The sequence below is a fragment of the Salmo salar genome, chromosome 03, assembly GCF_965601325.2.
Source record: "Salmo salar chromosome 03, fSalSal1, whole genome shotgun sequence".
Classification (NCBI taxonomy): domain Eukaryota; kingdom Metazoa; phylum Chordata; class Actinopteri; order Salmoniformes; family Salmonidae; genus Salmo; species Salmo salar.
Window position 1 is genome coordinate 44,533,920 of NC_138293.1, and position 14,877 is coordinate 44,548,796.

The following is a 14,877-nucleotide window of genomic DNA, read 5'->3' on the forward strand; positions in this document are numbered from 1 at the left end:
ACTGTTGCTGTAAACAGCACTAGTGAGCCCATATTATGCTTACTGAATAGATATACAAGTGACACCCATTCAGACCAGCCTTACTGATTGAAGTTTCGTAAACCACATTGTATTTTTTATCCCGAATGGGATCACAATGCTTGAAATTTTGCATTGCACTGAAAGTGTTATTTTGACCAGGTTTTTAACCTGGGGGGGTCAATTATTAGGCTTCCGTGGTAAAATAGAGCAATATTTGAACTTTTTACTTACTTTATCAGCTATTTGTTTATCTGATCAGTGGCCCTTTGTTTTCCACTTTTAGTGTGTGTTAACACTTCCCCTGGAATCTTATTCATTCTCTGTCTTTCATTAGAGAAATGCTTGGTCACCCTCTTATTCATAAGCCAGGCCTGAGTCCCAAATGGCACACTATTCCCTATATAGTGCACTACCCTGGCCAGAAGTAATGCACTATTATATAGGGTGCCAGTTGGGACACATACACAAGAAAAGCAGTATTCTCCTCACGGATGTTTCTCTTTATGTGTTTCCGTCCAACAGGACACCGTGTACAGACGCTCTTGGCCACATGCAATGCGGGCAGCGAATACGGAGGCATTGAGGGCATGCTAAGGGGTATTTCACAAATGACACCCTATTCCCTATATAGTGGCCCATACAAAAAGAGTACACTTTATAGGAAATAGGGGGCAATTTGGGATCAACAAAAAGAGAGGGGGATAAACAGCAAGATGCCCAAAAGAACAGGTGGCCATCTTCAAAGCAATTGATATAGCAGACATGATTTAGCGCAATTGACAACTAGAAAAGTTGCCCCCCTTCCAAAATGGAAGGAAACAATTCAGTATAGAGTTAATTTCGTAGAGATATGTTATTTATATTTGGTAAAGATGACTAAGGGCTTAATAAGCACATTGGCACCGCAGATAATGCGTCCGCAAAGACCGGTAACTGCCAAACCGCAACACTTCAAACCACCATAGCAAGATGCGGACTAGCTCTGGTCCAGTGCGTTACGTGCGGCTAGACGATGAGTCTTAAGCATCAGCAATACGCACGTAACACCCTGGACGAGAGCCATCATTGGACATGCTTGGTAGGATAGGCCTATTGATGAAGTGCTGCCAATTACAGCAATTACATGGCCAGCCGAGAGAAAGAGAGAGAGGAAGAGAGAGAAAGAGAGAGAGAGAGAGAGAGAGAGAGAAAAAAAGAGAGAGAGAGAGAGAGAGAGAGAGAGAGAGAGAGAGAGAGAGAGAGAGAGAGAGAGAGAGAGAGAGAGAGAGAGAGAGAGAGAGAGAGAGAGAGAGATCGACTGACCACTTATAAACTCAACACAAAACTTGTCACAAATCTACGGCTTGGTTCAAGAGAAGAGCCTGAGCTATCAATGATAGTTTTGTGTATTTTCTATTTTAAAGAAGGTATAGGCTATCTATTTCTAGTTGACAATCTTACTGTAGTTTCTTCCAATACACCATCCAAGTTGGATTGGAATGACTGGGTTACATGAGCATGCGTATGATAACAATGCAGACAAGTGCACTAGACAAATGTCAAGGAGTCTTACGGTTTAGTACTAGAAGAACTTTGCCTTCTTCTGCTGCACCTTTCAATTAGTTTTTAAACACAGCTTGCAAGACACATCAAGTCAAGGTAAGTTCAACTTTTTGGGAGCAAATAAGTATCACTTCAGATAAAGATATAAATGTATTTTGCTGATTGGCCTTTCAATTAGGCCTACTCTCCAAATAAAGATGGGGAAATAATAATAGGATGATCAATTACAGTATTACTAGCTAGGTTTCCATCCAATTGGCGACAGATTTTCTTGCAATATTCTAAACCGTGTTTCCGTCAAAGTGACTTGTTGCAGATAAAAAGATGTGTGTGATGACATGGGGCACATAAAAACTTAAAAATAACTTTTGTGGTTAAAAAAATACAAGTAAATGGGTTTCCATCTCATGTTAAACCCTACAGATCGTTTTGCCACAACAAAAATTGCATTATGTAGCGAATGTGCCCACTCTGGTCTTTGCACTGGCCAACAGCTCACAGATACAGTGCGGGTGCCTACCTACAAGATGAGATTATTATGGAAAAAAGAGCAGAGTCAAAAGGCCGCCAAGCATGGATCATCATGTCACCAGAATAAGACCCACATCCCTGAAAATTAAAAAAATAAATATATATATATATATATATATTAATAAAAAATATGAACAAAAGTAATGTAACAGGCCTTTACTAGTCCTGTATATAGCTGTCTGTAGCAAAAAAACTATTCTGCTGCAACACTATGCTATCAGATGAAAATGAAACAACAGGTATTTATTAGTTAATATTTCAAGGTTGCTTAAGGACTTACATCATACATTAATACCTCAATAAATATGAAGAGGAGATATTACATTTACATGATCAATTTCTCTAGTTTTCATTGACCACCTTTTCATCTCATAACTTCTAATTTGGCTGTTTTTAGTGAGGATTTTGCAGTTGATGAGTGACATATGACTGTTGATCAAAAGTCATGACCCTTTAACATCCTAAAAGGTGTTTATTTCAGATGTTTGTTAATGGTCAAATACACATCAACCTAATGCCTATCATTTAAAAAATAACCCACACAGTAGTGTACTCTTTTTTGGAGGTGATACATAACAATTGGTGTGTGCCAGAGAGTTAACCAAAGATTAGGCTAATAAGGGAAACAACTTTTCACCACAGCTTCGGGGATTCCTGCACCATGTTACATGTCTACTGCATGGCTTGGGGTCAATTCAAATTGACGTCAATCAATTAAAGAAGTCAAATTGCATCCATTTCAATGATCCCTGAGTTAACCAAAACAATAAAGGAACAGAGGACAGCATATGGATTTAAAAATATATATTTTTACATTTGGTTTGATTTATTGGACAATATCAAACACAATTCAACCACAAATGTGGGTACAGTGCATTTACAATAATTGAGGATAACACAAAAAAATGTTTTACTACTTATTTCCATTGTGGTCCTGGAGCAGAGAGTGGAACCTGAGCGGTTGTGGAGCTCTATGGTTTGGCCATCAGTTTGGTCTACTTAGCAATTATTTTGATTATACAGAGGTTGTTGATTCTGCTATTCACAAGTCCTCAGTGTCAGCCCTAGCTATGGAAACACAATTTCCCTAGTATAACTTCAGGGTGAATTCACCAGTGAAACACCGGTGTCACAGTCAAAAAGCAGCTTTAGGGTGGTCTGGATGGAATCGTGTTAGTCAATAATAACAGTAGCTAGCGATGAGAGGAACAGCTGTAAGTTAGAGCTGTATGGAACTATTCAGTATGGATCTGGAAGCACTGATCTGTGTAAACTGAGGTGGTAATTAACGGTATGTTATGACGGCTTCTTTCTATGCTGTGCAACAACCTTAGTACACAATGAACTACGATTGGTGTGTGTGTGTGAGAGAGAGATGGAGAGGGAGGGAGACGGCGTGAGCGGGGAAGAGAAAGAAAGCGAGGAAGAGAGAGATAGGGGTAGAAAGGGAGAGAGGGAATGGGGGCAACAGTGGGGGTAATAGCGTGTTTCAGTATCTACTTGTGGGGGATTACTCTACACTCTGGAATATTAACGAGGGCCTTTTGTCACAGATCTCTTTCTCTCTTTTCCTTTCACACACCAGGCACACCACACACACACACACACACACACACACACACACACACACACACACACACACACACACACACACACACACACACACACACACACACACACACACACACACACACACACACACACACACACACACACACACACACACACAGACAGTCGTTTTTGTCAATGGTGTCTTTTGTTCCTTTCATCTCTGACCCAAACAAAGCATTCCTGTGTACACAGGAGAGAGAGGAGAGATAGAGAGGGAGAGAGCGAGCGAGCGAGAGAAAGGGAGAGAGAGCAAGAGGGTGAGAGAGGGAGCAGGAGAGGGAAAGGAAAAGGAGAGGGAGATCGGGAAAACATGCAAAACGCCTTTGTAGTTTAGAGGGAGAAGTTTTGATTCAGTTGATCATTCTGATATTACAGTAATAATACCGTTGTACAAAAGTAGATGTGTTGTCATGGAGATGGAATACATCCGATTGGAAAGGTATTGGTTACGGTTACGGTATTGGTTACGCTTCTTCTTTTGTTAAAGTTTTTATTAATAAGATGTTATCTTCTTGTGTACAAGTTGTAGGCCTAGAGGCTGCACATTCAGAAAAAAAGAGAGGATGAGAAAGAAAGAGCGTGTGTGTGAGAGAGGGAGAGAGGGATGAAGGGGGACACGGTGAAAGTTTTCAATACTGTCATTGTAACTATGAAAGAGTTGCATAACCAGAGATGTGTAATTAACAGTAATTACTTACGTAAAACTCTGCATTGTAGCGGAGCTATTTTGGGGTTTATTTTTTACGTCACTTATTTGGAATTTCGTGTGTGTGTGTTGTGTGTGTGTATGTCGCGTGTATGTTTATTAGAACATTGTGTTTTTTTGTCAATGTGATTTTAAAATGTCTTATTACTATACTCCTGCCGTAGACTACAGTCACTGCCTGGTAACATCAATGACACACATTTGGGGGAATACTGTGTGTGTGTGTGTGTGTGTGTGTGTGTGTGTGTGTGTGTGTGTGTGTGTGTGTGTGTGTGTGTGTGTGTGTGTGTGTGTATGTGTGTATGTGTGTGTGTGTGTGTGTGTGTGTGTGTGTGTGTGTGTGTGTGTGTGTGTGTGTGTGTGTGTGTGAGAGAGAGAGAGAGAGAAAGACCAGCATGAGAGTGAAGAAGGGAAGGCCTATAAAAGCCTCCTTAATTTTCCATCTTTAATTAATACCCTGATGAAGGCTATGCTACGGGCCAAAGGGTATTGGTTTTAACAATAAAGAATAATTTATATAATTCACTGACCTCTAGGAGTTGGTGAATTCCCTTCTTAATTCAAGAAGGGACACGGCTTGAAAGGTGCAGGGCAACCAGAAAGGGAATGTTGGCCTTCTTCCTTGTTAACTCTTATCACCATATCCTGTTTCTAGACAGAAGTTCACTCTTTGTCCACTAAAGGGCCCTCTATTTGGAATCAACAGCACAGTCACGTCTCTTTTTACTTCATCTAGATAAACTCAGTGTTTTTAACAGAGCATTGGCCTTAATTTAATCGGTCCAGTTTCCCTTTTTGTACGGCTCACAAAGTGAGTCCCTGTATCTATTGTCTGTTTTGATGCAGTAATGTTAATCTGGTCATCCTAATTCTACACCTCCTTCTTATTCCCATTTCCCTTATCAAATTATTTTATCTCTCATTTGTGTCTCTCCCACTTCTCTTTGCCATGTTCAACTTCTGGTCTACGTGCTTTGTGGAAGTAAGTGAGCGAATGTCATTAGCTAGGTTTCCATCCAATTGGCGACAGATTTTCATGCGAATATTCTAAAATCCGCGTAAATATAAAGTGCAAATTGTCACACCAGAGATGTGTTTCCATCAAACTGACTTGTTGTGGATAAAAGTCTGTGCGTGATGACATAGTGCACATAAAAATAACTTTTGTAGTTAAATTGCGAGTGAATAAAAAATACATAGTAATAAAACATACAGTTAAATGGGTTTCCATCGTATTTTCAATGGCTTTGTCACAAAACAGTTTGCGTTATATAGCAAATGTGCCCACTCTGATATTGGTTCATGCGCTCTAGTCAACAGCTTGCAGATACAGTATGAGTATAGCCTACATGATGAGATTATTATGGACAAAAGTGCAAGAATATGTTTATTTGTCAAACGGCAACCAAGCATCGATTATCATGTCACCAGAATAAGATCTTTGATATTTATTGGAAAGGAGCATCAAGTTCATCACCTTGCACTTTCACCACCATGTGAAGTTCATCATAATTTATTTAATCTGTAGCCTTATAAACTGCATGTCTTCCCAAGTCGTAGTGGGAGTACCACACACCATATCATCGCGACTCCAAGTTTACTTCGATATGATGGTTATTATATCAATATTTGCACAATAAAAAAAAATACGTTGCCATTTTATAAAATTGTACCGAAACTTCCTTCTAGCTGTCGTGAATTTTTCTATATGGTATGACTTTACTCGCATAAAAACTGTCGATGGAAACGTTGTTACTGTGTAGGACTTTTTGTCTTCGTCCCAAATGACACCCTATTCCCTATATAGTGTATTACTTTTGACAAGAGCTCATAGGGCCCTGGTCAAAATTAGTGAGGGAATAGGTTGCCATTTGGGACACACAGTGTGTGGAATCTGCGGTCATACAGCATGTGCTTGTTTTGTTTGGTCCCTCGTCATGTTGTGTTTGTATCTTCCTCTGTTCTGCAATCTTCCAGCAAAAGATGCATATCTTTTTTTTAACTCAACACAGAAACCTGAGTTGCACCTCAAATGGCACCCTATTCCTTAAAGGCTACAGGGCAGTACTTTCGCATTACAACAGTAATGCGAAAGTACAGTGATGCATTTTATAGTCCTACATTGCCATTTTGAGACTCAACTCTGACAACTGGTTTTGATGTTTGTCTATCAAAGTTCGAGTGACTTTCTAAATGTTAATTAATTGCAATGCTCTTTTGTTGCTCTTGTGTGATTTGAGAATATAATCTTAATAGCACTGGTTAACTGGTTAACATCTGTACTACAGGATGCCTAAACTTTATTTACAGTTATTATTTCATGCCCTGTTACTGTGATAAAGACGTCACCTAATCAGTCTCTCCTTCCTTCCTGTTGTGTTGACAGATGACATCTGCCACGCCCCCTTCCTCCCGAAGCTGCTCCCCTCAGAAGGTGTGTCACTCGCAGACGCAGACAGACGTTCTAAAGCCCCTATTGGGCGCCGGGGGATCTGGCGGGGGCGGGACCTTGAGGAGGCGGAGACGTGTTCTGTCTAAGGATGGGCGGAGTAACGTACGCATCGAACACATCAGCGGGCGGTCGGCCCTGTACATGCGTGACCTCTGGACGACATTCCTTGATATGCAGTGGCGGTGGAAGTTCTTTCTCTTCACCCTTACCTTCACGGGGACGTGGTTCCTGTTCGGGGTTCTGTGGTACCTGGTGGCATTAGTGCATGGAGATCTGCTGGGTGAGAGAGTGGAGAGAATGGAGACTTTTTAAAATCCTCAATAATACAGTACAATTCGCTGTCGCAGTGTTGTTTTAGATCAGTACAACTTAACAAAAACCACCAACTAAGTTTTGTGTAACATACATTGGCTGTCCAAAATGGCACCTTACTCCCTATATAGTTACTGCACTACTTCTGACCAGAGCCTCTTTCCCAATCTCTCCTCTCACTCTCTGGCCTTTTCTTGTTTGGGCAAAAGTCCGTCCTTTGTCTATTCTCCTCCGTCCTCTCTCCTCCGTGACCCGGAAACCAATAAGTGGTCGAGGAGTGTGTCAATTCTTTAGTAGGCAAGGTTAAGATGGTCCTCCCCTCCTCGATAGCCTCCTAAGTGGCGAGGAAGCACAAGTGTATCCTACAGCAGAAGAGTTTTGATATCTGCCACACCCCCCTTTGAATCAGCTGTTGTATTGTGGAAAGAGAAAAGCATGCACACGTTTAAAAACTATATGCTACTTATCTTTATACCTAAAAAATGGCTTGCACAACTAACTTCATTTGTTTTGATCACTTTACACATGTATTTTGGGATCCACCCCTGTAAATGACCTGCGTGTGGAGAAGGACCTTCACATTTCATATAAGCACATTTTCGTCCACGTCCACTCTCCTCATCGCTTCTCTTCGATTACCTTTGACCTTTTTCCAAAGGAGGCCAGAGAGGACAGAGAGAGGATGCAGGAGTTGAGCAAATCTAACTGAGAGGACAGAGAGAGGATGCAGGAGTTGAGCAAATCTAACTGAGAAAAGGCCTCTGTCCTCTCTCTCTTTCTTCCTCTCAATCTCCCTTTGCTCTCTCTCTCGTCTCCCTCACTCTTTCCCTCTCCTCTCTTTCTCTGTCTTCTCTCCTCTCTCTTTCTCACTTTCTCTCCCTCTCTCTGTCTCCCTCTCTCTCTCTCTCCTGGGCCCTCTCAGAGTTCAACCCACCGTCGAACCACACCCCGTGTGTGCTGCAGATGCAGACGCTGACTGGGGCATTCCTGTTCTCGCTGGAGTCCCAGACCACCATTGGCTACGGCTTCCGTTGCATCACAGAGGAATGTCCAGCTGCCATCATCCTCCTGATCCTGCAACTCGTCATCACCATGGTGCTGGAGATCTTCATCACCGGAACCTTCCTCGCCAAGGTACAGCATGGCTCACTGAGCACTGCACTTGAGGACAAAACACACCGTGCCAATGAACGGTTAAAAGCGGCAGATGGCCGTCCTATCGCTTCTGAACAGAACATTGCCGTCATGTTCTGTTCTTTTCCCGCCTATTCTACATTTTGAATTGCCACCAATAATGGACTCCCAGCTGGTGATTGCGTGACCACCCACTGCTTTCAAACGTTCGTTGGCATGGTGTGTTTTGTCCTTTATACCTTCTTACATCACTTGGGTCATCATCGATATATGAAATCTCTGATACACACATTGTTGCGGTCAGTTGAATTGCCCATTAACTTCTATGTGTACTTCAATTGTTGAATGTCTCCTGAATTGACTAAATTGAAATGGAATTGACACCAAACCTGAACTCAAGATACAGTAGTCTTTACTGCTTTCCTCAGGTGGCTCGGCCAAAGAAGCGAGGTGAGACGGTGAAGTTTAGCCAGCACGCCGTGGTGTCCAGTCACGAAGGCCGACCCTGCCTCATGATCCGAGTGGCCAACATGCGGAAGAGCCTGCTGCTGGGGTGCCAGGTAACTGCTCAACTGTGTGTGTGTGTGTGTGTGTGTGTGTGTGTGTGTGTGTGTGTGTGTGTGTGTGTGTGTGTGTGTGTGTGTGTGTGTGTGTGTGTGTGTGTGTGTGTGTGTGTGTGTGTGTGTGTTCAACAGCAAGTGTAAAGTACAGTGAACAAAAATATGAATGCAACATGCAATATATCTTTTTTTTAACTGAGTTACAGTTCATATTAGGAAATCAGTCAATTGAAATACATTCATTTGGCACTAATCTATGGATTTCACATGATTGGGAATACATACAGTATATGCATCTATTGGTCACATATACCTTAGAGAAAAGGTAGGGCCGTGGATCAGAAAACCAGTCAGTATCTGGTGTGACCACCATTTGCCTCATGCAGCGCAATAAATCTCCTTCACATAGAGCTGATCAGGCTGTTGATTGTGGCCTGTGGAATGTTGTCCCACTCCTCTTAAAAGTTTCTGGATATTGGCGGGAACTGGAACCCGCTGTCGTACATGTCGATCCGGAGCATCCCAAACGTGCTCAATGGGTGACATGTCTGGTGAGTATGCAGGCCATGGAAGAACTGTGGCACTTTCAGCTTCCAGGAATTGTGTACAGATCCTTGCGACATGGGGCCGTCTGTGCATGATCATGATGAAACATGAGGTGATGGCGGTGGATGAATGGCACCGCAATGGGCCTTAGGATCTCTTCATGGTATCTCTGTGTATTCAAATTGCCATCGGTAAAATGCAATTCTGTTCGTTGTCCGTAACTTATGCCTGCCCATAACATAACCCCACCACCACCATGGGACACTCTGTTTACAACGTTGACATCAACAAACCGTTCGCCCAAATGTCGCCATACCTGCTGCCTGTCATCTGCCCGGTACAGTTAAAACCGGGATTCATCCATGAACAGCACACTTCCCCAGCGTGCCAGTGGCCATCGAAGGTGAGCTTTTGCCCACTGAGGTTGGTTATGTCTCCAAACTGCAGTCAGGTCAAGACCCTGGTGAGGATGACGAGCAAGCGGATGAGCTTCCCTGAAATGGTTTCTGACAGGTTGTGCAGAAATTCTTTGCTTGTGCAAACTCACAGTTTCATCAGCTGTCCAGGTGGCTGTTCTCAGATGATCCCGCAGGTGAAGAAGCCAGATGTGGAGGTCCTGGGCTGGCGTTGTTACACGTGGTCTGCGTTTGTGAGGCTGGTTGGAAGTACAGTACTGCCAAATTCTCTAAAATGATATTGGAGGTGGCTTACGGTAGAGAAATAAAATTCTCTGGCAACAGCTCCTGCAGTCAGCATGCCAATTGCATGCTCCCTCAAAACATTGAGACCTCTGTGTCATTGTGTTGTGTGACAAAACTGCACATTTTAGAGTGGCCTTTTATTGTCCCCAGCACAAGGTGCACCAGTGTAATGATCATGCTGTTTAAACAGCTTCTTGCTATGACACACCTGTCAAGTGGATGGATTATCTTGGCAAAGGATCTATCCCACATAGCTTTCTCTTTTACAACCTGTCTGAATAATGAAGACGAAGCAAAATATGAGGAGAGTTGATCCCCTCTAAAACCAAACGTGACCCTTAGGGCAGGGGTTTTCAAATGTTTTAATGTCAAGGACCCCAAATATTATGAGCCCCTGGGTGAGGACATGAGTCTGAGAGAAAATTGTGTAGTTTTAAAGCAAATGTCCTACTATTCTACACGTATATGCTATCTGAGCAGGGCCTGCTCTAGCCTTTTGGGGCTAGAGATTTGTTTGGAGGCCTTTGCACCCTGCTGCCGGAAATAATAATAATATTAGTTGGGGCCCCCTGGAGGTCGGGGCCCCAGGGCAGAGTGAGACAGGAAAATGCGAAGGTTATTTGTATACTGATCAAATTTTTTTTATTGCCATTGGGGGTGGATGGGAAAGATATGAAGATTGATAAATATTTTACCAAACAAATGTTCTGTAGGTATTATAAAAAAAACTACATTTAATTTAGTGTAAAAAAAATAAGGAAAAAAATGCATTTTCCACGGACCCCCTGGCACCCCCTTGTGGAACCCCGGGTGTCCGCAGACCTCAGTTTGAAAACACCTGCCCTAGGGATTGTGTGCGCCCCCTAGGTGACGGGGAAGCTGCTGCAGACATCTCATACTAAGGAGGGGGAGACGGTGCGTCTGGACCAGAGGAACGTTCCCTTCCAGGTGGACACGTCCAGCGACAGCCCCTTCCTCATCCTCCCCCTCACATTTTACCACATCATAGACGACAACAGCCCGCTCAGGGCCTGGGCCGCCAAGGGTACGCCTGGTTATTACTGTGGGAATGGATCTGTGTGTGCATCCCAAATGGCACCTTATACCCTATATAGTGCACTACTTTTGACCAGGGCCCTATGGGCTCTGGTCAAAAGCAGTGCACTGTATAGGGAATAGAGTGCCATTTGGGATCAGCCTAGAACTACGGGAATGGATCTGTGTGTTTGACAGGGCCTTTAATTTGAGATATTTGTGTCCTTTGTGTCCTCTCTCTCTCTCTCTCTCTCTCTCTCTCTCTCTCTCTCTCTCTCTCTCTCTCTCTCTCTCTCTCTCTCTCTCTCTCTCTCTCTCTCTCTCTCTCTCTCTCTCTCTCTCTCTCTCTCTCTCCTCAGGCGGGGGATGGACAGATCCTGAGCTGGCGGACTTTGAGCTGCTGGTTATCATGAGTGCCACGGTAGAGCCCACCTCAGCCACCTGCCAGGTGCGTACCTCCTACCTGCCTGACGAGATCCTGTGGGGGTACGAGTTCCCCCCTGTGGTCTCCCTCTCCCCCTCAGGGAAGTACGTGGCCGACTTTGCCTTCTTCGACAAAGTGGCCAAAACCAAGACCACGCCCCTCTTCAAAACATCCCGCCCACAGAGCTACCATGGCAACGGGGGAGGAGGAGGAGGGGGGGTGGAGGGGACTGACCCGGAGAAGATCCGATTGGAGCAGAGCTACAGGGAGAGAGGAGAGGAAGGGAGAGGGAGGGTCAGAGACAGTAGCCCTCTCAGTGTCCGCATCAGCAATGTTTGAGAGCCTACACACTGAGACGCATACACCAGACCTGGGTTCAAATACTATTGGAAATCATTTCAAATACTTTTGTCCGTACTTAATTGAGCTTTGCCTGGCTTAATGGAACCAATAGAATAGTCCGGAAACCGCAAACCCTGCCCATCTGGCACTTCAGTAAGACTAAAGCAAACTTGAAAGATGTAAATAGTATATGAACCTAGATCTGGCATACACTGGATTCTAAGCAGGGTCTGTTACAGTTTACTACAAATATTCAAATGATTAATTCATTGCTTGTTGTTTATTTACATGAAATTGGTACGTATAGAAATATAGAGGGGCAAAGTGTGTTATGGCTGGAGAGGGGGAAGCCCCTGGAAAGGCTTTGAATGCTTAGGGTGGATCGCAAATGGCACCCTATTCCCTTTATATCCCCTACGGGCCCTGGTCAAAAGTAGTGCACTATATAGGGAATAGGGTGCCATTTGGGATTCAGCCTTTGTACTGATGCTTCTCTGCCAACGTACTGGACATCCGTCCATAAATACACTGTAAAAACATACAAATATGTAACACTTTAGAATGTTTTATGATTTTGTTATTTGTTATTGGTACGTGCCAATGTACTGTAGAATATGCTAGCTTAAAGCACTTTGGTGAAATGATAACACTAATGTATCAATACAAAAAAGAATGTAGACCTGTTGTGGACTTTGACTGGACATGAAGAAGGCGAGAGAAGATGATTATAAGGTGCTGTGTATAGTCGTCAGTATGCATTTTCTGCACAGATATATCTGTTATTGTTGATACAGAGGAATGCAGTTAGCACTTTATTAAGTACCTTTGCACCATAGGAGCGTTTGTAGCACTTAATATTACTGGAATGTATATAGATTTGTGCTTTTAACCCAACTAAAAGCACTTTAACACTGGATGAAATGTTTGAATGATGCTTTCTATTCATATTTTATGATTGTGATTTTAACAATTACAATTTTGTCGATTTTCCTCTCTTCAGTCAGTTTGCCATGTGTTGTTTCTGTGGCTATAAGCACGTTCATAGAAAATAATATTTTTGTAAATAATCACAAACAGCCATTTAGAAGGTTCAACGCTAACAGGAGGATACGTTCTAGGCCTATTCTAGACACCAGATTGCCTTTTCATAGAGTCAAAAAACACTCCTTTTCCTATAGTGCACTACTTTTGACCTTTGATTAAGGCCCACAGGGCTCTGGTCAAAAGTAGTGCACTATATATGGAATAGGGTGCCATTTGGGATGCACACCCAGGGACTCACATGAGTACAAGCTTCTATTTCTTCCTCTGGTGGTAATCATGGTTTCATGTGTAAAGTAGGTTTTGGGGAAATTTGGTGGGGTAACTTAAGTTGAGAGAGGTGTGTCAAGACCTAATCATGGCTTTAGATTAGAATATGAACCCATGCCTTAATTTGGTTTACAGGAGAGAACGTACACGGACTGTTGGTATTGCTGATGTTTTGAGAGAATGCAAATGTGATTATTGTGTGGTGTCCATGATTAGACTTGGGTTCAAATGCAATTGGAATCATTAAAAATAAATCCTGGCATTGATTGAGCTTGCCTGGCGCAAAGGAACCAATCAAATAGTCGCAAAACTGCAATCTCCACCCATCTGGCAGTCTAGACAGACTGAAGCAAACGCTAAGGGGCATGTTTCCCAGACAAAGATGAATCCTAGTCTTAGACTAAAAAACATTTTTAATGGAGAGATTCTCCATTGAAAGTGCTTCTTAGTCCATGTCAAGGCTTAATCTGTGTCAGGGAAACTGGTCATAAAAGTAATTGAAGCCAGGTTTGATCATGATTTTGCCATTATGATCTCTAAGAGGCCTTGAAGCCTGAGTGCTTTGTTGATATGAACTATTAACTGTGGGAGAGGTTTGATATTTTGTCTTCAACTTGTCTAGGTTTTCACTGGAAAACCCGAATGTTGTCTTCTAGATCTTTAACAACATAAGCTAATTTGAAATAAAAAATTATCAAAGTAAAGAGCAGTCATTTTTTAAGATTTATTTTAATTATTACACTGAATCCCCTATTTGTGTGTCAGTAATTTGGTTGGGGCTGCCCTACTGGAAATGCACATGTTGAAAAGACTTTAATTACACAATAACAAATCTCATTGTAACACAAATTGGCTTGTAACATGAAAATGCATTCTACCCTGTCTTTGCTTTCACAAACACTTGAGTTTGGTGCGCATTTTCTGTTTCTAAATACATTTAAAATGTATTGGAAACAGGTTATCAAATCATTTCGCATGCCATGGCACATGTTAGAATTGCAAACAGAATGTGTTAATCTTGTGTGAAATTTCCGGTCATGGATGTAAAAAGCTAGTGGAGGAAGAGGAAGTAACTTCAAGGCAACAGTTTTTGAGTATACTCTAGATTTAAATATATTTTGAAACTGTACATGTCGGATTACAAAGACTCAAATGAAACAAAAACATAAACAATTGAGTAATATAGCAAATGGGTTGTGATACTTTAATGTAGCCTCTTACTGTGAGAAAAAGTTAGCAAAGTGTCAATTAGGCTACAGGAAAGTCAGTAACAGGAAACTGCGCCACAAGGTCATTTGAAGGATGGAAACTTCTCACTACCAGAAAGTCACACCACAGACCGCTATGCATAGCTCAACTCATTTTCGGACATGTCTGTCAGGTGACCACAAATAAGTGGGCTGAAAAACCTGACACACTCTCTGTGCACCAAAGTGATCTATGCTTTTAGGCAGATTAGGTTAAACTTCATGGATTTCTACTTCATAAAGTTGCTGAAAAGGAATGTTTTCTGAAACGGAATAGTTGAAATCGTGTGCATCATATCCTTGTTCTTTATTGTAAAGGTACTTCTGTATTAGTTGTTAACAAAGGCAACTGACCTTTTGGATCAGTTCATCTTTAAACCATTTTGCAAATGGGTCTTTCTA

General features: G+C 42.4%; 1 protein-coding gene across 3 annotated transcripts; it reads left to right on the plus strand.

Annotated features, from left to right (window-relative positions):
* The first annotated feature begins 1,346 nt into the window (after positions 1-1,346).
* Positions 1,347-13,932, plus strand: LOC106600497 (ATP-sensitive inward rectifier potassium channel 10). Of its 3 annotated transcripts, none has more exons than XM_014191891.3 (6): positions 1,347-1,659; positions 6,798-7,143; positions 8,098-8,309; positions 8,738-8,869; positions 10,984-11,161; positions 11,511-13,932. In XM_014191891.3, the coding sequence occupies exons 2-6, from the start codon at positions 6,798-6,800 to the stop codon at positions 11,912-11,914; spliced, it is 1,272 nt and encodes a 423-aa protein (XP_014047366.1). In that variant the 5' UTR covers positions 1,347-1,659; the 3' UTR covers positions 11,915-13,932. The 3 variants fall into 3 exon arrangements, with proteins under 3 accessions (XP_014047366.1, XP_014047364.1, XP_014047367.1); XM_014191889.3 differs by lacking the exon at positions 1,347-1,659 and adding an exon at positions 3,944-4,144; XM_014191892.3 differs by lacking the exon at positions 1,347-1,659 and adding an exon at positions 3,945-4,144 and having other exon boundaries at positions 6,830-7,143.
* Positions 13,933-14,877: the final 945 nt, after the last annotated feature.